At 38.0% G+C, this 23,544-nt stretch overlaps 1 protein-coding gene across 6 annotated transcripts in view; it reads left to right on the top strand.

The window, feature by feature from the left end:
* Window positions 1-461: 461 nt before the first annotated feature.
* The window catches only part of LOC106071711 (Kv channel-interacting protein 4-like), a 323,919-nt gene continuing 300,836 nt past the window's right edge, over window positions 462-23,544 (top strand). For 2 of the 6 annotated variants that reach the window (XM_056018422.1, XM_056018418.1), the window contains exon 1: window positions 462-820. In XM_056018422.1, coding sequence (XP_055874397.1) covers window position 820 — 1 coding nt within the window. In that variant the 5' untranslated portion in view covers window positions 462-819. Of the gene's footprint in view, window positions 821-3,673; window positions 3,806-23,544 lie in introns of those variants that run through there. The other 4 variants (XM_056018410.1, XM_056018405.1, XM_056018509.1 and 1 more) reach the window with 3 other exon arrangements.

Here is a 23,544-nt window from a genome sequence, read left to right as displayed (position 1 = left end):
GACAGAGAGAAAGAGAAAGAAAAGATATAGAAAGAGAGGACGAGAAAGAGAAAAAAGAATGAGAGAGAGAGAGAGAGAGAGAGAGGAAGAGAGAACGAACTAGAAAACTCTGACATTTGTAAGACATTTTTATTTGCCTAAAACATCACAATGAAAGAAACACAAATAAACCCAAACGGCCTTGCTAATCCAATCACTAATCTAATCACAAACGTGAAATACATAATTTTTGCCATTTCTTTCTGTTTACATCCTAGATTTGATCATTTGCTCAATTTCCAAACCTATAAAAATCAAATTCCGACGCCTGGCAAAGCGCGCGCCTAGTGAAGCAATCAAAAACAGCCGAAGCGAGTCAACTTCTCTAGCATCGATTCCATTCTTACGGCAGACGAGAAGGGGCAGGGGGAGGCCACTCAATCCACCCTCTCCTTTTTTTCTTCTTTCTTCTTCATCCTCTTTGCTTCGCTTATCTCCCTCTTCTCAGTTCATCTCCTCACGTATGGAAATGATCATTGTTGCATTAATTGATAGTCAATACACATTTCCAAGTCTTTACTATTTTTGGATTCACCGTTTTTGCATGTTCTTAGGATACTTCTGTTATCCGACCTTGACCTGGGGTCAAAGGTCAGTGTTACACAGAATGCCATTCAGCTCGGTGGAGATTTGGTAGTGATTTTCTAGTGTTTAGTGCAGAAAAATATAGTTTTGGAATTTCATACTCGGATTTTATATCAATGAGAGCGACACAAGATAACTAGAAGTGGTGAAACTTCGAAGGGATATTAACTAGCATGCGGCCCGGCCTTGAATAGAAGTAAGAATCAAATGTATAAGTAGGCTAATCTATTTTCTAACATTATATTCTTATCCTCTTTTTTTATTTTGTTTGTTTTTATTATACATATAGACTTTCTAAAGGAATGGACAAAACAGCGTTTTGCATATCAATACAGATTAAGACTAAGGCTGCCTTATTAATCTTAATCTTGCATTAACTCTTTTTTTTTTTTGTAAATTAAGGACAACAACTATCCATTGAAAACCACAAAAGTTACAGTCACGACTGACACATGACATACTGACATTGAATCAGGTTACGCAGTCAAAGAACAACGGAGGTACTGTGTCACGGAGTAACCAATCCCTGCTTCAGTAAAGTGAAAGTAAAGTTTTTTTTTCAGACCAAGCAGTCTCTAAGTCAGATGATGTATAGGTCTATCTGTTTTCTGTGGTCCATCGTTAACGAGGATGTCATATGGTGGGAAGCGTGGTCGAGAGGCCAAGTGCGCTTGAACTTGGCTAGGCTACCTAGAAGGGGGCTCGAGGTTCGACACCCGACTCGGGCAGAGTTGTGTTTACTGAGCGACTAAAGGCAGCACGGAAAACCAACTCCTAGATACCCCTTCCTAGATACCCGCTCTGAGCATGCTATAAGCATGAAAGTAGCGCTATATAAAAGCTATAATAATAATGGCCAGCACAACGACCAACGACTTTTCCTTTAATAAATCAGGTACCCATTAGAGCTACGTGGACCCAGAGGCGACATAAAGATCCCGAAATTAAAAATCCCAGAAGCCGGGACCTTCGGTTCGGAATCCTAGCGCTTTATCACTCAACCACCGCGCCTACACTTACTGTAGTAATTTAATGTAATTAACCAAAACGTATGAAATGTCATTATGCAATATGTAAAAAGGAAATGTCGGCGTCTTCAAGTATAATTTGTAAAGGTCAGTGCTTTAAGCTTTCATCGACGTTTCTAAAGTCACGTGATCAACTTTTAGCACCAGCAATTTATTTTTTTTGGTTGGGGGGGGGGGGGGGTGACCTTAAGCAAAATACGAGACAAATCGCCTGTCTAGTGTGTGATTCTTTCTGGGGATTTTTCGACACAGTTTGTTTTTTTATGTTTAGGTTAATACAAATTCAACTGAGAACTATGTTTTTAAACCTTTGTTGTATTTCTCTGGGTGTTTAAAAAAAAAAAGGAACAGGAGAAAATAAATTATGAAAAATTATGTTTGTAACTTTATTTCACGACACCTCAAAGTAACCTACTTACACCATGACCTACATCGTGACCTATCTTCACCGTGACCTTATCTAGACTTACATAGCGACCTACATCACGAATAAACGTCTAGACATTTATAATGACCTAAATCTTTATTTTCATCGTGGGTGTTTTAAAGCTAGGTGACCTATTGTAAATTTGACACAAAGAACTGGACAGGGTCTAGGCTCGCTATAACATCTTTTTATTTCTTCTAAGGTAGAGACTAGACTCTATATCAACTTTTATCAACTATCTATCTATCTATCTATCTATCTATCTATCTATCTATCTATCTATCTATCTATCTATCTATCTATCTATCTATCTATCTATCTATCTATCTATCTATCTCGTTCAATTCATCTATCTTTCCATCCATCCATCCAACCACACTTTCTTCCATCCACCCATCCATCCATCCATCCTTCCGTCCGTCCGTCCGTCCGTCCGTCCATTCATTCATCCATCCACTCTGTCTGTCTGTCTGTCTGGTACCATTTCTGTACTCGTTATATCTCCCACACCCATTCTCGGATCAACTTGAAACTTTGCATATTAGTTATTGTTCCTAAAACAAAAGCAAATATCAATCGCAAAATTTACCAGTGGGTTAATTAATTATTTTGTTTGGTATCGGCAAAGGGAAATCAATGCTACTTATTGAGAGATGTAGCTATATATGTGGACTTATTACATTTTGTACACGTTTTTTTCTCCCACATCCCACTCATATCAAGTTGACATTTCGCATAATTTATTCATAGTCGACGACAAAACACGAATCATAAAAAAATTCACCAATTAGTCGTAATTAATTATTATATTTTATATAACAAAAAGCTTATTACTGCAGTATTGAGATATATAGCAGTGAATAAGGGGCTGTTTCCCTTAAGTAAGCTTTGTTTTTTTTTTAAAGTTTTTAAAAATATTTCGCTTCTTCCTGTTTCATTTTCATCACGTTCTATCAAGCAGCTGTATAGAGAAACCTTCGTCGTGTATTGTAGGCTATTATTGACCATAACATCTATCTATCTATCTATCTATCTATCTATCTATCTATCTATCTATCTATCTATCTATCTATCTATCTATCTGTCTGTCTGTCTGTCTGCCTGTCTCTCTGTCTGTCTGTCTGTCTGTCTGTCTGTCCGTCCGTCCGTCCGTCCGTTCGTCCGTTCGTCCGTCCGTCCATCCATCCATCCATTTATCTATCTATCTATCTATCTATCTATTTTGTTCAATTCAACTACCTTTCCATCCATCCATCCATCAATCCATCCATCCATCCATTCATCCAACCACACTTTCTTCCATCCATCCATCCATCCATCCATCCATCCAAACATCCTCTTATCATAAGTGTAGTAAAACACAGCGTGACAGTGCCTCCATTGCTCTACATCAATAGTTCCTACGTTCATATAAACCAAGCTTGAAGGGTTTAGTGATCATTTTACACAAAACGTTAACCGGCGGCAAGGCTAAAAGTGTATACTGCCATGCTCGTGAAATATAGATTTTTTGTATGTCTTTTTTTTTTTTTTTTAGTTGTCACGACTAGAAAGATTTGTGTAGAAAGAAAGAGGAGATGATTGTTCAGAGTGAGCCTTTGACGAGTGTTGGTTGAGTTTATACTAGCTTCATTTCCCCGGCATTTTGTTGCTTGAAAACACAGAGTTGTTTCTGAGCTATTTATAGGATTCTGATTTTTATATGATATCGATATGTTTCATCTAGGTAAGTGTGGGTATGCATATGTATGTGTGTGTGTGTGTGTGTGTAGGGATATCTAGTTATCTTGTCGTCTGCTAGCATGCCTAGTTCCAATGTGCCCGTAGATCATTCTTTCTATTTTATTTTGTGTGCACACTTATCTCGAGCTTCCGGTGTATCATCTCAAGATTTACGACATTGTTTTTACGACTGTATCTAGTGGTGTAGTTGGTCCTGACATACCCGGGTACGTTATTCTGCCTCAACGTGGAACTCGGGTGGAAACGATCATTTGAGGAAGTGATTAGTCTAAATGAATAGCAAAACAAAACTCCTGTGGGAGTGTCCAAGGGAATGCGAGAGCTTTTCCATTTCACGGTGCTGAGTTGAAAGAGAGCTTCCACGTCCCTGTCGATAATCCATGCGCCGTTCCTCAAGGGACCGTTGCACTAATGGCGAGTCCTGCACGGTTAGCTTGGTACAACATAGGAAAATGGCGGAGGTTCCCGGTGTACTCGGTCTTCGGCCTCCATGCGCCAGGAGTGCCAGATATATCGGAAATAGCAATGCTTTGCTTAGGCATTGACTTGGATCTCTTCCAGACAGAACAGTTGTTAAAGCAGGCTTACATGCCTTGAGAGCTCCCAAGAGCCTTCCGCTCAGTTCTTTTGACAATAAAATGGTCTGACATAGTTAAACCACCTGCATAAACAACACATACATTTATATACTTACACTTTTACATGTACACTTATACAAGTACATTCCTTTGGCCAACACAATGTATCCAGCTCACATTCCTCTGGCCTAACCAATCTATCCACCTCACTTTCCTGTGGCTAACACAATATATTATATATAACAATATATTCACCTCACATTCCTGTTGCCAACCCAATCTATATACCTCACATCCCTGTGGCCAACCCAATCTATCCACCTCACATTCCTGTGGCCAACCCGATGTCCCACTTCTTAATGTCGACGAAAGTCCCAAAAATAGTGAGTGAAAGCCGGGCTGCTTGAATAAATTCCTTGAAGTGTTTCTCTACTAGACCAAGAGTTTAGCTTTGTGTCACTTTAAGAGCTATTTATAGGTCTAAACCTCTTTCCCTACCCAGAGATCCCTAAGTCACGTGGTCACTAATCTGTTGCGTCCATTTTTATTTATATCAGAATCTATGAATGGGGTAGAGTCCTTTGAAGCGTTATCTTATAGATTACAGACGTTACTTCAAAAGAGAAGATAATTACGTCCTACGCATTTCATGTGTCAATCTAGTCACGCGTGTCTATCAGCGACTTAAAATCTGCTAAGTCATTGGTTTTCATGGCTGATTCAGGCAACCCATCGCTTGGTTTTTGAAAGTTAATTGATATTTAGTGCTACCTAATTTTAGTCGTACTTTTGTCATATCGTTATTAAATGTAGCACTTGTTCTATTGTGCCTATTACATTGTTTTTTTCAATGTTCATATTCCCAATCTCGGATCAAGCTGAAACTTTGCGCAATTATTTCTTCTACCTGACAACACAAGAAGAAATAAATAAAAAAAATTAACCAACTTGTTAATTAACTATTGGTAATTAATTATTTGTTTTGGTATTTTAAACAAGGGAAAGAAATTGTATTTACTGGAAGTTGTGGTATATGCTGAATTAGTCCCCTTTATAGGTCGACGCTCTAAATTAAATTAAACAATATATAACTATACAATCTTGTCTAGTCATAAGTACTAACTAACAGAGTGGTTAGCACGTCGGCCCGAGGAGATGTAAACCACAAATATGAATTCAGGCCTTTTTTTTTGTTAATACTTTTAAAAACCAATTACGAAGAAATCCCCACAGATATTCCATTCTTTCTCCACCCCCCATTCTCCCAACTGTTCTTGACAAGTGATAGGATCATAGCGTATTGAGACAAGTGATAGGATCATAGCGTATTGAGACAAGTGATAGGATCATAACATATTGAGATAGCTAAAAGCATTAAATAGCGCTAAACTAAAACTATTGGTAAAAACATTATTAATCGCACAGATTTATTGTTGTTGATCTATATCTATTAATATATATCAATAATAATATTGGCCTCCTTTAGTCGTAGAATGACTATGGTTCATCTCGAACACTTTAAACGATATGAAAGCCTGGCCATTGTTTATGGTCGGAACGATGTCGCGCTCACACATCAGTTCCCCCTCTCTCCACACATCTGATGTGACCAAAAGTAACGGAATATCCGATACAGTTTGGGGTCAGTAGCGCCGCAGGCTCTGCCAGGCTGTAGCACGGTGTGCCACAATCTGCCTAAGGGTCACCAGCTCCTGATTTTTCCTCGGGGTTGTCTCCCGAAGCCTTTCCCATGTTTGGGTATAGCCGCAAGGCAGCGGAGGTTTGGATTCAGAGTTTTCCTTCTCCTAGGTGGGTAGCCAACCAAGGCTAACGAGCCCCTCCTGCCAGAAGCTTACTGGTTTAGGCGCCAGTTGCTGGCCTTTGCCTCTTCTTCTGTCGGTGATAACGGTTCCGCTGGGCTCAGTTTCTAAACCACACGTGAAGGCCAGGAGTTGGACTGGTTGTCAGAGGGTATTTGAGTCGCGTGCCATTGGAAGCATTACAAATGTAACTACATGACTGATCCAAACTAATTGATACAATTACACTTCTTGTTGAAGCTTATTTTTTATAATATTATTTTTTTAAATGTTATATGTGTTTGTGCGCCACAAAAGGGAGAGTTTAGAGATTCTGCGATGATGAAAGTAAAAGTGCATGAAACATGTCTTGACTGACTTGACTTAATCCTTGACTGACTGACTTGACTTAATCCTTGACTGACTTCACGCTATCCTGTGCGCTCCCAAGGGAGCATGTAGCACTCGGTTGTGAGCAGCTTTCTTCATCTGCTCCCATGTCATTCCAGTACCCTCAGCTTCACTGATGATTGACCTCTTCCAGGTTTGCTTGGGTCTGCCCACTTTCCTCTTTCCTTGTGGGTTCCAGTCAAGTGCCTGCATTGCAACATTGGAAGTTGGTTTTCGCAGGGTGTGTCCTATCCAGCTCTACTTTGTGATGTTTTGGGCTATTGTCTAGTTCTCTCCCACAAATTGACAGTAGTTATCTTTTCTGGCCACCTAATTCCTAATATCCGGCGTAGTCATCCGTTGACAAAGGTCTGGAGCTTTTCCATATTTGTTTTAGTGACTCTCCATGTCTCTGAACCGCATAGACTCTAGACGGAGTGAGAAATGTCCTATACCCTTTTTTGTAGATATCTTTTCAATATTTTGTAAATTCACTATACCACAAATACCAGATATACTAACAACAACAAAAAAATGGTTAAGCTAGCTAACTATAGTTATTCGCTTTAGATGCAAATGCATAGTAGAGAAAAAAATTGCAAATTTTAAATTGCCGCGGTTGTGTCTAGGCATTGTCAGGGCTGTCAATATTTTCTGTATGAATTCTGGAACTTTTGATTGAATTTATCTCCGCTACCCACCCCTTTCTGAAGTTCCACTGAGGTCACGCCATTATTGCGTTTTTATTTTGCATATATGGAGAGAGAGAGAGAGAGAGAGAGAGGGGGGAAGGAGTTAAATGAAGAGGCAAAGAGTGAGAATGAAAGAGACAGGAAAGAATGAAAGAAAGAGGGGCAAATAATGAGTGAGATAGAGAGAGAGAGAGAGAGAGGCGAAAGAGACAGGCAAAGCTAGAGAGAGAGAGAGAGAGAGAGAGAGAGAGAGGCGAAAGAGACAGGCAAAGCTAGAGAGAGAGAGAGAGAGAGAAAGGCGAAAGAGACAGGCAAAGCTAGAGAGAGAGAGATAGAGAGAGAGAGAGGCGAAAGAGACAGGCAAAGCTAGAGAGAGAGAGAGAGAGAGAGAGAGAGGCGAAAGAGACAGGCAAAGCTAGAGAGAGAGAGAGAGAGAGGCGAAAGAGACAGGCAAAGCTAGAGAGAGAGATAGAGAGAGAGAGGCGAAAGAGACAGGCAAAGCTAGAGAGAGAGATAGAGAGAGAGAGAGGCGAAAGAGACGGGCAAAGCTAGAGAGAGAGAGAGAGAGAGAGCCGAAAGAGACAGGCAAAGCTAGAGAGAGAGAGATAGAGAGGCGAAAGAGACAGGCAAAGCTAGAGAGAGAGAGATAGAGAGAGAGAGGCGAAAGAGACAGGCAAAGCTAGAGAGAGAGAGAGAGAGGCGAAAAAGACAGGCAAAGCTAGAGAGAGAGAGAGAGAGAGAGAGGCGAAAGAGACAGGCAAAGCTAGAGAGAGATAGAGAGAGAGAGAGGCGAAAGAGACAGGCAAAGCTAGAGAGAGAGAGAGAGAGGCAAAGCTAGAGAGAGAGAGAGGCAAAGCTAGAGAGAGAGAGAGAGAGAGAGAGGCAAAGCTAGAGAGAGAGAGAGGCAAAGCTAGAGAGAGAGAGAGAGAGGCGAAAGAGACAGGCAAAGCTAGAGAGAGAGAGAGAGAGGCGAAAGAGACAGGCAAAGCTAGAGAGAGAGAGAGAGGCAAAGCTAGAGAGAGAGAGAGAGAGAGGCAAAGCTAGAGAGAGAGAGAGAGAGAGAGGCAAAGCTAGAGAGAGAGAGAGAGAGAGAGAGAGGCAAAGCTAAAGAGAGAGAGAGAGGCAAAGCTAGAGAGAGAGAGAGAGGCGAAAGAGACAGGCAAAGCTAGAGAGAGAGATAGGCGAAAGAGACAGGCAAAGCTAGAGAGAGAGAGAGAGAGAGAGGCAAAGCTAGAGAGAGACAGAGAGAGAGAGAGGCAAAGCTAGAGAGAGAGAGAGAGAGAGGCAAAGCTAGAGAGAGAGAGAGAGAGGCAAAGCTAGTGAGAGAGAGAGAGAGAGGCAAAGCTAGAGAGAGAGAGAGAGAGAGAGAGAGAGGCAAAGCTAGAGAGAGACAGAGAGAGAGAGAGAGGCAAAGCTAGAGAGAGAGAGAGAGAGAGGCAAAGCTAGAGAGAGAGAGAGAGAGAGAGGCAAAGCTAGTGAGAGAGAGAGAGAGAGAGGCAAAGCTAGAGAGAGAGAGAGAGAGAGAGAGAGAGGCGAAAGAGACAGGCAAAGCTAGAGAGAGAGAGAGAGGCGAAAGAGACAGGCAAAGCTAGAGAGAGAGAGAGAGAGAGAGGCAAAGCTAGAGAGAGAGAGAGAGAGAGAGAGAGAGAGAGAGAGAGAGGCAAAGCTAGAGAGAGAGAGAGAGAGAGGCAAAGCTAGAGAGAGAGAGAGAGGCAAAGCTAGAGAGAGAGAGAGAGAGGCAAAGAGAGATAGAGAGAGAGGGAGGCGAAAGAGACAGACAAAACTAGAGAGAGAGAGAGAGTCAAAGTTAGAGATAGAGAGAGGCAAAGTTAGAGAGAGAGAGGCAAAGTTAGAGAGAGAGAGAGAGGCGAAAGAGAGAGGCAAAGCTAGAGAGAGAGAGAGAGAGGCAAAGCTAGAGAGAGAGAGAGAGAGGCAAAGCTAGTGAGAGAGAGCGAGAGAGACAAAGAGAGATAGAGAGAGAGGGAAGCGAAGGAGACAGACAAAGCTAGAGAGAGAGAGAGAGAGAGAGAGAGAGAGAGAGAGAGAGAGCAAAGAATGAAGAAAGAAAGGGGCGAATCATGAGTTAGAGAGAGAGAGAGATGCAAAGAGTAAGAGAGGCAGTGTGTGTGTGTGTGTGTGAGAGAGAGAGAGAGAGAAAGTGGAATTGACAATTAGATAGATTGATGTGTAGATATAGATGTATATATACATACTAAAAGTCAGCTAGCAGTGCTAGACAAACACGTGTTAGCGGTCCAATGACGCAGGCAATGCTAATATCAGACATTATGGCGTAAAAGAGAAACAAAAAAAGTCAATTCATTTTTTTTTTATATATTCCTTCCGCATAATTTTCCAGGCGTGTTTTCTAAACATGTCTTTGTGATTGCCGAGACACACTCGTAAAAACAAGGGGAGAAAACAACGCTTACCTATGACGTCATTGTACTGCTCCCTACTCTGGAACCCTCCGTCTCTTATTTTGTTTCCGCTACAATAACACAAACACTTTTTTCGTTATTAAAGGCATTAGAGGCTATAAAAAATAAATAATTAGCACAGGTGAAAATAAAATTTGTTTCAAGTGAAAAAGTTTAGCAATTTTTTGTTTTTTACTACGAAATTGTAAATTTATTTTTAAAGTATAAACATAGACATAAATAAATATAGACTGGCCGATTAAAGAGTTTTATGAAACGAAAATTTGTGACTTGCAATTTTGTGTACTTTATTATACAGCATTTATGAGCAGTATAAAAGTTAAGTACTCATATCTATTTCAGCCACACACCTATATATATATGTAAATAAGGAGGCAGTGTAGTTAAGAATGAAGATCATGCAATTTTTCATAATTCGGAAATCCGAATACAATAGATATACATGTTTTCAAGTTACATGAAGTTACTTCCTTCGGCCAGTCTATATTTATTTATCTCTATGAGTATAAATTTTGTGTTTTTGCTTCTGCTTCTTGTTCCATACGCACACACATCTAAACATACATCAAAGAAACCAGACTTTTGCTGAAATAGTCATGGCATTGGTCGCCTTCAGTCGTAATAACTTGAACGAGATTGGCTATTGGCGGAGTGTTTCGCCCACACAGCAGTCACTTCCTCAGCTAACTTTTACACAACTTCGCTTGCCCTGTGGCTAAATATGTAGGTCACAGCTGGGGCTGCGTACCCACGGGAAATACTGCATTCCTCATCAATCTTCGGACTCGAAGACAGGCCTTAAATATATATATTGATTTATATTGATACTTGTTATAACAGGTTAAAGGAATAATGTTGAAAAATTTCAACTTGATACGAGTCTCACGAGATTGGGTCTGGGAGACATAACGTACTCGGTACTTTTACCATATAGACAGACAGAGTGGGTTGATATAAGCTTTGTGATAAACTTTATCTTGGTGCAAAGTGTATTTATTAGTGTAATTAAATATAGGAAAAAATTGTTTATATTTAATGTAATTTTGGTTTCAATGTTATCAACTAATTTCAAAGCAAATACATGAACTCATGTTAAGACGTTATCAACTGATGTTTAGACTTTATCAACTGATGTTAAGACCTTATCAACTGATGTTAAGACGTTATCAACTGATGTTTAGACTTTATCAACTGATGTTAAGACCTTATCAACTGATGCTAAGACCTTATCAACTGATGTTAAGACTTTATCAACTGATGTTAAGAGCTGAGAAATACTTCCATTATTTTCTTTTTTTTTACTTCTATAGTGTCCAGTTCATTTCCTTAGTCCAGTAAAAGCCAAACAACACATGGGACATTGGGATCAGCTGACCTATAGCCAGAGTATGAATCATATTAGTCATGACCTGGTTCGTCTGTTATCCCCAGTGTCCAGCAGTGCGTCTGTTGTTCTTACTTGTTTCCCAGGCGCTTTGCACTAGTAGAAGTACGAGCAATGTTCCCCTTTCAGACCTTGCGATCTATGGGGCAGATGACGTTTAGGCCATCTTTTTTTGGGCAACGGATAAAGAGCAGGGTGTCATGTGGCCAGCACAACGACCAACCGCCTTTACCTCCCCCAGCTAAGGTCAGGTACACATTAGAGCCGGGTGGACTCAAGGGCGCCTTAAAAGTCCCGAAATTCAAAATCACAGTCTTCACCGAGATTCGAACCCAGAACCCCAGAAATGAAAGCTGAGTACTTAACCACTTAGCCCCCCCCCCCCCCGCTTTACACTACTAGAGAATGGTTAATCTTACTAATTTGATTTTTTTAAAATTTGAAACTGAAATGAATTGTTTAATATCAACTTATTTTTTTTGTTTTCAGCATTTTAAGACTAAAAACTAATTAGTTCCTTATATAGCTCGAGAAAATAACACCATCAAACATTTGTTTATAACACTTACTTTGCTCTTTGCAATATGCCTAATACAATATACCGAATACAATACACCGAATACATTATACCGAATACCATATACCGAATACTATTTACCGAATACATTATACCGAATACAAAGATCAGAATACAAAATATACTCCGTATACTTTAGGACATATCCCACATCCTTGAAAACCGCGAACTGAAGGCTTTTCAGTTGTTCTTTTTTCAAATAAATATGTCTGCTCCTTTTGGTGGGAAGAGGGGCAAGGGGGGAGAGAGGAGAGGATGTTTTGAACACCCCCCTCCCCACGCTCTCCTCAGACTTTACACATTGAAAAATCTTTTCTTAATATATTCAAAATTGTGAACAGCCAAAAGACGCTCGCTGAAAAGAAAGATTTCTTGATCAATATGACAGAAATAAAATAAAGAACTTCATCAACTGATTCTGAATTGTTAATTTCCTGCATGCAAACACGTCCACACCCCTTTACACTAAAGCCTACGATCTCATTTTGTTAAGCTTCAGAAACTCACCTCTTCCCTTCTTTTGCATTTTTTTCCAGCAGAGCTGACTTTGCATTTTAATCATATTGGGTTTGCGTAGTCACATGAACTGCACTCATCATTTATCTACGAAATCGATGTCATTCGATAAATACTGGAGAACCACTGTACTTTCTTCTATTTCGGCCTATAGATTTCTTAACGTCTGTCGTAAACTAATATAAAATCAACTCCCTTTCTAAGTGAAAGATTCTGAAAGCAAGACGGTCAGAGTTTTTAGCCAAATCTCTGGACTTACTGACCAAAGTTCATCTCACTCTGTGCAGGGTCCAGTCTTGCGAAAGGCTACTTCTTGGAAAAAAAAAGCAAATTAAGTAACAGACTAGGCTCTTTGTGAGATACTGAAAGCTAAAAGGGAATCAATTGAAGACTTTATTCTGATAAATATCAGTAGAAGATTGTATGAACAGGATATTGCTTAGGATTTCCTGAAAGCAAAGTATTGTCATAAATAGGTCTTTAAATGTATCTATCTATCTATCTATCTATCTATCTATCTATCTATCTATCTATCTATCTATCTATCTATCTATCTATCTATCTATCTATCTATCTATCTATCTATATCTATCTATCTATCTATCTATCTATCTATCTATCTATCTATCTATCTATCTATCTATCTATCTATCTATCTATCTATCTATCTATCTCTCTCTCTATATATATATATCTATATGTCTGACTGTCTGTCTGTCTATCTATCTATCTATCTATCTATCTATCTATCTATCTATCTATCTATCTATCTATCTATCTATCTATCTATCTATCTATCTATCTATCTATCTATCTATCTATCTATCTATCATTACATATACTTAGTCATAGATATTTATTTTAATTCATAGATATTTATAGTATATAGATCTAAATATCATTATCAAGCAAGATACTAGACATAATACTTAAAAAAAACAACAAATATTATCTATTGGGAAGAACCGCAAAATCATTACCATGTACTATGCAAAACAAAATTAATTAATTTCCACTTATTGGATACTTTTTTGATTGATTCGTAAGCTGTCATCAAAAAATGAATAATTGTGCAGTTTCAACTTGATCCAAGAATGGGAAATGGGAGAAAAAAACATGCATAAAATGTGTACCAAACAGACAGACAGAAGGAGTGAATTGACAATTTAATATAAGTTTGAAAAACAAAGTCCTAGCCAGAGTATAAAATATGTTTTGTGCCTAGGGCATTAAAAAAAGTCTGTGACTTTCGTATGAAGACAAAGTGGAAATAGACCATTACCCAAAAGTGACCATATATATATGGTGTAAAACAAGGATGTGTACTGGCCCCTACACTATTTGGCATCTTCTTCTCAGTCGTACTTTCCAGTGCTTTTAAATCCCTGGAAGACGGAATATACATCCATAGCAGATCCGATGGAAGGCTCTTTAACCTGGCACATCTTAAAGCCAAAACGAAAAGGCGTCGTATCTTGATAAGGGAGCTGCTGTTTGCCGATGACTCGGCACTCGTATCTCACTCACAAGGAGGTCTACAGAAGCTAGTGAACGCCTTAGCAGCTGCTTATCAAGAGTTTAGCCTTACTATAAGTCTCTCCAAGACCGAAATCTTGGCACAAGACGTCGCAGAAATACCTATAATACAAATTGGGAACCACACCCTTTCAGTGGTGCAAGAATTTACCTACTTGGGTTCAACAATTGTCAGTAACCTAGACTTAGACATCGAGCTGACAAAAAGGATAGGAAAAGCTACCACAGCATTGGCAAAACTCTCCAAGCGCGTCTGGGAAAATGGTAAATTGACCACAGCGACCAAAATCCTAGTCTACAACGCCTGTGTTGTGAGCACTCTCCTTTATGGCAGCGAAAGCTGGTCAACATACATGTACCAAGAGCACAGATTGAATAGTTTCCATTTGCGCTGCCTGAGACGCATAATGGGCATCTCTTGGAGGGACCATGTCTCCAATCAGGAAGTTTTAAGATTGGCCAATATGAACAGCATGTATGCTCTCCTGACACAAAGAAGATTACGCTGGCTCGGACATGTGACCCGCATGCCAGATGGTAGAATCCCGAAAGATATCTTATATGCTGAGCTTGTGGAAGGAGTCAGACCCAAGGGCCGCCCAAGACTAACATATAGAGATGTCTGCAAGCGAGACATGAGAGCCTCAGACTTCAGCGAAGTATGTGGGAAAACATATCCAAAGACCGGAGTGCATGGAGACAGACTGTACGTGCTGGGACAACCCTTGCTGAGAACAAAAGAATTGAAGCGGCTTTAATCAAGAGGGATAAAAAGAAAGCTGCCCTGTCTGCTAGCCCTAAATCAGAGGCATACACATGTACGAATTGTGGCAAAGTCTGCCGTTCTAGAATTGGCTTGATTAGCCGCACCAGATTCTGCCCCGTCTCAAGATTAAACCAAAACCAGTGACTCATTTGGGCGCATCCATTGCCTTTCGAGACAAAAGGAGCCATATATAAATGAACACATTTTTACCTTTTTTAAGTTTGCCTATCCCTTAGTCTGTTGGACCGTTGGGGCACCATGGAAGACTCGTAAACTGTCTTTCTCCATTCCTCTCTGTCTTTTGTCTAAGAACCTTTTTCAATAGCAGGCTAGTCCATTCTTTTATGTTAACTTCCTATCTGCCTCTTATTCTTTTTCCTGGTACTGTTCCCTGAAGGAAGGTCTATGCGAGCCACGAAGATCTTGTAATATGGCCATAGATTTTTAGCTTGCGTTTTTTTAAAAGTTAGTTAGCAGGTCATCTTAAGGTCCAATCGCTGCAGTGACCCTTTCTCTAAACTCTTGGTTTGTGATGCGGTCTTTGGACACACAATACTACACTTTAAATATAACTTGTATCTAGACTGCTGGTCCTTTTCATAAACTTTGTCAAGGATATTGCCCTTGCTAGCTCACCTTTTCTTCCATTCTGTCAAATGATTTCCCCATTCTTTCTCTCCCCCTCCCCCCACACATTCCCACTTAAATCTCTCTCCTCGCCACTACTCACCCCCTAACGACCATACAAGTCAGCTATTACAAGGAAGACACCCACAGCCAGTGAATTGCTCACTCTGGCACGCCCAGGCCTCTTGTCTTAACGTAACAGGTTGTTGCTCACGGATGAAGCATGCTTTGAGACCTTCCACAGCTCAGCCACAAACTAATGAAACCAATTATCGATGCTTTTTTTCTCTCTCTCTTGTTTCTAACAATCGTGCCTCGCAGTGAGGAAAATTTTTTTTTTTCTTCTTCTAGTTGACGTCACTTTTAATTTCGAGAAATCCAGCCGTCATGGTTTTAGCTTTACGTGTGTGAGTGTGTGTGAGAGTTGGTTTGTGTGTTAATTGTGCGAGGGTGTGTGTTTGAGCGAGGTGTTGGGAGTGTGTGTATGTGTGCTGAATTCGTGTATGTGATTATGTCTGAGTGCATCTGTAAAATGTGATTGAAAATGTCTTGTTGTGTGTGAATATGTTTATGTGTCGGTGATCTTGTGTGAGGGTGTGTGTAAAAGTGTCTGAGAACTAGGTGAGTGCGCTTATACGTGAGTGTGGGGCTGTGTGAGGGTCGCTAAATTATGTGAGGGGAGAGATAGATTGGGGAGAGTTTTCTTTTTTTTTTTGTTGTTGTAATGATATGTATGATGTATATACATACTAATAAGTACATAAAGTTAATAAGATCGACTGTTTTTGATAAATATGACTGATGACATGGGTGTGACGATCAAACTTGCCGCGGATTATATTCTCAAACTTGATAATGCAATGAAATGAAGAAAGAAACATCTCTCAAATCAATAACAACTTGACTTGATACTTCATAAATAAAACTTAAAGATACATGAAACTTCACTTAGTATAACTTCAACTTCAACTAATAAAACATTAACTAATGGACACGCTAATATCACAAACGTATAACCATTACTAATTGAGGACTAAGCGAGGACCATCGCTCTACAAGAACTACTACTATGCGAGGACCCCGTCTAACTGACTTTCCCTTAATTTATACCTTTCTTAATCGTACGTTCCAGAATCATGGAACCTTCTCAGATAATTATTTTAGTAACTTTGACCTTCTAGAAGCTGACGTGTGCTATTTTTTTCCTTTAACCTCTTTCTTTGATTGGATACCTAAAATTAACTTGTTTACGCTGGACACTTGCACTGGTTTGACCTCGAGTTTCTAGAAACTGGTCGAAATAGGTCACAGACTCGAATCGTGACAATGGGTTATGTTTCTTGTGATCTTCTTGTGTTGTGTAGCATGTCTTGAGAAAGTGTACACATGAGTTTGAATACAGAACAAATGTGTACGATGTGTTTAAACTGTTATTTTTACAAAGCTTATTACAACTCACTTTGTCTATCTGGTAAAAAATTTGTACACGTTATTTCTCCCATCTCCCATTCTCGGATCAAGCTGAAACTTTAAACAAATATTCAGTGGATAGACAAAGCATGAATCACTAAATAAACACAATAAGCTAATAAACTACTGGTACTTAATTATTTTGTTAGACGCCGATAAGGGAAATCAATCCTTCAGTATTCACAGATATGGCTAAATATGTAGGGTTTGGTCCCCTAATATACTTAGTCACATTATGTATCCCACACGCATTCTCCGATCAAGTTGAAACTTTAAATAAATATTTGTTATAGCTAACGAAACATGATCAATTAAAAAAATAATAACCATTAGTCAATTGATAATTGGTAATTAATTATTTTGTTTGATATTGAATAGTGGAAATAACTTATAAAATTCTTGAGAGATATAGTTGTAAGTGAGGATTCTTAATTATTTTACTCTTTATTCATTGTATTAATGACATAAAGGATAAACATGATTTGTGTGTTTTTTTTTAGTTAGATTGGCATTGATATCTTTTATCTTATCCTTAGACTGTGTCGCCCACCTCTTTCTCTCCCCAATCCAAACAAAGAGCCAATGGAACGGGTCTATGCAAGGCAAATTAATATATTAATTATTTGTACATATAAAATAAAATATAAACACAACCGTGGCTTCTTTAATACATCGAGTACCTCGATAGCAAACGGCTAGTGCCACGAACAGCTAGAAGGCGGACAACGGCCGTGTCTGCGCTGAATGTGACCAAATATGTAGATCACAGCTGGGACTGGACTTAATCCTTGGACTCGAAGACAGGAATTTGTATAATTAGTAGCTACTAGCACAATGGACATGATTTTCGTGTTGCGTTAGATGCAGGGAAAATGCAGGGATCAGAACATGGACTTGTATTCTGCATTCATTGATCTCTGCAAAGCATTTCATCGAGTGATGGCTGGTGGAGAAGTCTATCTCGGCTCGGATGCCCTCCAAGATTTATCGCTATTCTGAAGCAACTGCAAGAGGGTTAGAAAGGTAATAGCTAGAAGCTAAAGAACACTATTTCAGTTTGAGTTTTTTTTTTTAAATGAAGTCTTATGTTAACCTTCACCCATACATTTTAAAAATACGCTAGGTTACCTTGAGGCAATGAAAAAAAGTGTTTTTTTTTTAAAGTTTAAATGATGTTACATGTTTTCTGACTATCAGGTTACTGTAGGTTGTCAATGATTTCAACAATCAATGAAACTGTCCTCGAGCGGTGGCCGACAATTTTTTATTTTGTAGCCAATAAGTTGTATAGTAAATGATTCCAATACTGAGGATGGTATGTGAGTGAGGAGATTGTGTGATAGTGAGGAGATTGTGTGATAATGAGGAGATTGTGTGATAGTGAGAAGACTGTGTGATAGTGAGGAGTTGAGGAGATTGTGTGATAATGAGGAGATTGTGTGATAGTGAGAAGACTGTGTGATGGTGGGAAGCGTGGTCGAGAGGTCAAGTGCCTTGAACTTGGCTTGGCTTGGCTACCTAGAAGGGGGCTCGAGGTTCGACACCCAACTCGGGCAGAGTTGTGTTTACTGAGCGCCTAGATACCCCCTCCCCCCCACCGGTTCACAAATGAGATTGGACCAAAAGCGCTCTGAGCATGCTATAAGCATGAAAGTAGCGCTATATAAAAGCTATAATAATAAATAGTGAGGAGTTGAGGAGATTGTGTGATAGTGAGGAGACTGTGTGATAGTGAGAAGACTGTGTGAGAGTGAGGAGACTGTGTGATAGTGAGGAGTTGAGGAGATTGTGTGATAGTGAGGAGACTGTGTGATAGTGAGAAGACTGTGTGAGAGTGAGGAGACTGTGTGATGAAGTCTATTGTTTAATTTAATTTTGTTTTCTTGTAATTCCGAAAGACCAAAATAAAGTTTTAAAATGTGAGTTTCCGGAACTCTTTTTTTTTTTCCTCGGCCCTCAATCCATGGACAGAAAGACCCATTAAGAATTATACTAATCAATTGGTGGTCACAGGCTACAAATTTAGAACCACTGTTGGGATAGAAGTACAAAAAAGAGTAGATATTAAATGTTCCGTTGATAGTTTTGTCCTTTCTTTAACCATATCATAAGACTTACTTGACTTAATCCTGTGCACTCCTAGGGGAGCATAGGGCCGCAACCACACCACTCCACCGAACTCGGTTCTGAGCAGCTTTCTTCATATCATAAGAGTTCCCTACATTCAAGAAAATTAACGAAAGACAACTAAGCCAAAAAAAATAAATATTTGTATCCATATTAAGTGTAATGATGAATTGTGTGTGTGTGAGTATGTGTGTGCGTGTAGTTACAGACATATCACATGACTGACATGTTATTTTTAGAAGGGCGGAGTTCATGTGTGGTGCATTAATACTATAAATGGGGGGTATAGCTGATGAAAGAAGAGACAGAGACACGTAAGCAAGCTAGATAAATATAACAACTAGATTACAATGAGCTGGAAGTTTCTGTCTGTCTGTCTCGTCAAAAGTCTATACCCGTTATTTCTCCCACACCCAATCTCGGATCAAGCTGAAATTTTACACAATTATTTCTTTAACCTGACTACACAAGAATCAATACATAAAATTAACCAATTAATTAATTAATTAATTATTGGTAATTTTTTTTTTATTTGGTATCTTAAAAAAGGGAAAAAATTTGTTCTTGACTGAAGTGGTGGTATAAGCTGAATTAGTCCCCTTTATACATCGTCTGAATCTTAAATGAACACAACATGAAACATAGGACGAGACTATAGAAACAAAAGATAACTCTACACTCTTTCATTTTCATAGGCTATCTGCAAGTGATTACCGTGTTGGCTTGAGAATCCCGACAAGGTTTGAGCCATGAGTTTGAATTCAGGTCGTTCCCCCTTTTTTTTCATTTTTATAAATGCTTTTTTATTGTTAGTCTGGAGTCTAGATCTATCACAAACTTAATTACATGACGTATCCAAACTAATTGATACAAGTACGCGTAATATAAGCTGTGTTTTAAAACAAATATTTTCTATGTTTTTCTTGTTAACCCTTTAATAGCGAATATATTTATCTAGTATTTATCACTGCATCGGTTCTAAATCCCTTTAAATGAATAACAATACAATTTCGTTCACTTTGTTCATACTATAGATGATTTTAAATTTCAATAATTAATTGAGGCTTGTGCTTCAAGGTCTAGCCCGGCATCCATCTTACTTCTGCCGAAATGACAACATCCGACAGCTTCCGGTCAAAACAGCTGAAGGTCAGTGGAGGACCTTTGGACATTGTTATCTAACAAATATTTCTAGAGTTAGCTTCTATCCCGCCAGAACATTGGATTGATGTCTAACTAATTTATAATTGTCGTGATAGAATGACAACATCCGACAGCTTCCGGTCAAAACAGCTGAAGGTCAGTGGAGGACATTTGGACATTGTTATCTAACAAATATTTCTAGAGTTAGCTTCTATCCCGCCAGAACATTGGATTGATGTCTAACTAATTTATAATTGTCGTGATAGACGAGACTCTTGAAATTATAGGCCAGCCAAAGCTCCCTTCCTCCGGCCCAGCTGAACAATTGTTCTGTTCGGAAGAGGTCCAAGCAGATGTCTATGTATCGCATCTCTTTTTCAAGTGACTCGAAACCCAAGATTCTCGGCCTAGACTAGAGACGAGACCTAAGGCCGAGTACACCGAGTCCCCCCACCACTTTTCCGACGGAGGCTGTGTTCGCTACCCGTTGTTCACCTACCTGCGTTCACAAACAGGCGTTCCTAACGAGGCGGCACGTTAAGGCTACAGCAGCTGGAATTCTAGTTTATTTGTTTCCATCAAAGTAAACTTTAAATACTTTAAATGTTTTTTTTTTACTAAAGTAAAGTAAAGCAAAGCTTATATCAAGCGCACTTACATCAAAACCAAAATATCAATACATCAGACCCATTTATATTATTTTGTACCATTCCTGCAGCTATTTTACTGTTTGATCGCCTTAAATCATCAGCTTCTTCCCTTTGTTAGGAAATACAACACTTGTAGATCAATGTATTCATGAATTTTAATATACGGACTATCTACCTAGCATAAAGCGCCACCTGCCGACTCCATCTGCTCTACAGACTAAACTCGGGGGTATTTATAGCCCTTGACTGTTTGCGTTACGATGACATAAGTTTATCTTGTCGAGTTATAAAAATATTATTATGTAAGCGGACGATCACACTCAAATGGTGTTTTTTTTTTATTATGAGCAAATGTGAGCAGCAAAAAAAAAAACACCATGTATTTACAGATACAACTTGCATATACATGCTTACATACCCATGCTTACATCTCAATGTTTACAAACTTTGTTTGTATAGCATCTGTATCTTCGTGTTGATGTCTCAGTTTTCTTGGGTTTTTTTTTAGCTTTTTTCCCCCCAGTGAAACTTCTCTGTTACCTGATGTTAATTAGAACAAGTCTTTAATTGGAAACCCTTTTAAACAAATATCAACACTTAGTTAAGTATTTTCAGTAGCAATGAACACATGTTAAAGCTTTTTTTTTTTTTTTTACTGAGCTCTGATAAATATATAAACAGATGTTCGCTAGTATATTCTAATCCGAGAAGCATATTATCATTTTGAAGCTACTAATTGTAAAAAAAAAAAAAAAAAAAAAAAAAATTGTAACATACAGCCCAGTGTGTTTTCTTTTGTGTCCCCATTTTTCTCTTCAGCACAATAAACATAATATAGGTGAAGTGTTTTATTAATAAATTACAAATAAGTGCTGCTCAATAATGTTGATATTTTTATTAGTTTATTTTATTATTTTTTTTAAAACCCTAACCAAGTTACTGAATTCAAGTCTCCAAAACTTTTTTTTTTGTTGTTGACCACGACGCTATATAATATAAAAAGTAAACAAACTATAACATTAATAGCAAATAATTAAACTAGAAAAACATTGACAGATTATTTAAAAGAAACAAACAACAAAGCTTATATTAAGTATAATTGTATCGATTAGTTTGGCTGAGTCATGTAATTGTACTCCGGAACAACTTTAACATAATATATCTGTGTGATTAGAACTATTTTTACCAATTGTTTTTGTTTAGCTTGTAGCTTCTTTAGTGCGCTATGATCCTGTCATTGTCTAGACCAGTTGGGAGAAGAGTAAGGAAGAACGGGGTATTTTTTCGAATGAATAACATGAATGAATGCAAAAAAAAATATTCACTAATGGGACTAATTCAACTTATACCAATCACACATGTCAAGTACAATTTCTTTCCCTTATTAAAGATAACTAACAAAAAAAAAATTAATTACCAATAGTTACTTAACCAAATGGTTATTGTTTTTTTTTTTTTTTGCTTCTTGTCTTGTCAGGTAAAAGAAATAATTGTGCAAAATTTCAGCTTGATCCGAGATCTGGTGTGGTAGAAATAGCGTGTACAAACTTTTTGCCAGACAGAGTTGAGCTTTGTAAAAAAAAAAAAAAAGCCGAACAAGTTCGCAATAAAAGTTTGACAAATGGGGTACTGTTATGAAGTGTATGTGTGTGTTTCTATGGTGACGGTGGGAAGAGGTTAACTGCTGCTTGTGAATGATGCAAGATCAATGGCATTGTCGTCTGCTGTCTTAGATAGGACAGACGACTCCAGAATGCCAGATTGAAAAGACGTGTTATGGTAGTAAGTTGGATTTTGTTCAAAATACCAAGTTATATTATTACTAAAGTCTACTATATTTATTGGCTTTCATCTCAAGATGATTTTGTATATACTTTAATAAAGGTTATATTTTAATAAAGGTTATATTTTAATAAAGGTTATATTTTAATAAAGGTTATATTTTAATAAAGTTTATATTTAATAAAGGTTATATTTTAATAAAGGTTATATTTTAATCAAGGTTATATTTTAATCAAGGTTATATTTTAATCAAGGTTATATTTTAATCAAGGTTTTATTTTAATAAAGGTTATATTTTAATAAAGGTTTTATTTTAATAAAGGTTATATTTTAATAAAGTAAAGGTTATATTTAATAAAGGTTATATTTTAATAAAGGTTATATTTTAATAAAGGTTATATTTTAATCAAGGTTATATTTTAATCAAGGTTATATTTTAATCAAGGTTATATTAAATATTGTTCACAAGGAAGTTTTTAAATTATTTCAAGTTCTACAAGTTAAAATATGATACGCCTACAGCGGCTTAGTTGTCTACTAGCAGTTTGGTGCTACAGGTCAACGATCGTCCACAACAGGTGCTCAAACTAAGTCCCGCGGGACTATTCCGAACCCGTGCTCTCCGACCGTTCTTCAAAAAGTTCTTTGCACATTACTAAATAAAGCCGCAAAGGAATTATTGGACCGCAACATTTTGTTTTGGGTGATGGCGCCAGTGCCTCGTCTGCTAGAGATTTATATGACCCACGGGTCGAAATATGTTGGGTACATCTATTATACCCCCCCCCCCAACCAAAAAAAAAAAAAACAGCAAAAAAAAAAAGTAATGTTTTGTCCAGACTAAGTTGTGACAATAGTTGTGCTTCTTTGTGAAATTTTATTAAAAACAACAACAAAAAACAACCAAAAAAAAACAACAACAAAAAACAACCAAAAAACAACAACAACAAAAAACAACCAAAAAAAAACAAAAACAAAAAACAGCAAAAAAAAAAAACAACAACAAAAAACAACCAAAAAAAAAACAACAAAAAACAGCAAAAAAAAAACAACAACAAAAAACAACCAAAAAAAAACAACAACAAAAAAACAACCAAAAAAAAACCAACAAAAAACAACCAAAAAAAAAAAAAAAAACAACCAAAAAAAACAACAACAAAAAACAACCAAAAAAAACAACAACAAAAAACAACCAAAAAAAAAAACAAAAAACAGCAAAAAAAAACAACAACAAAAAACAACCA

Source organism: Biomphalaria glabrata, chromosome 1 (genome assembly GCF_947242115.1).
Source record: "Biomphalaria glabrata chromosome 1, xgBioGlab47.1, whole genome shotgun sequence".
In the NCBI taxonomy this organism is placed as follows: Eukaryota; Metazoa; Mollusca; class Gastropoda; family Planorbidae; genus Biomphalaria; species Biomphalaria glabrata.
This window is presented reverse-complemented; position numbering and strand designations above follow the sequence as displayed.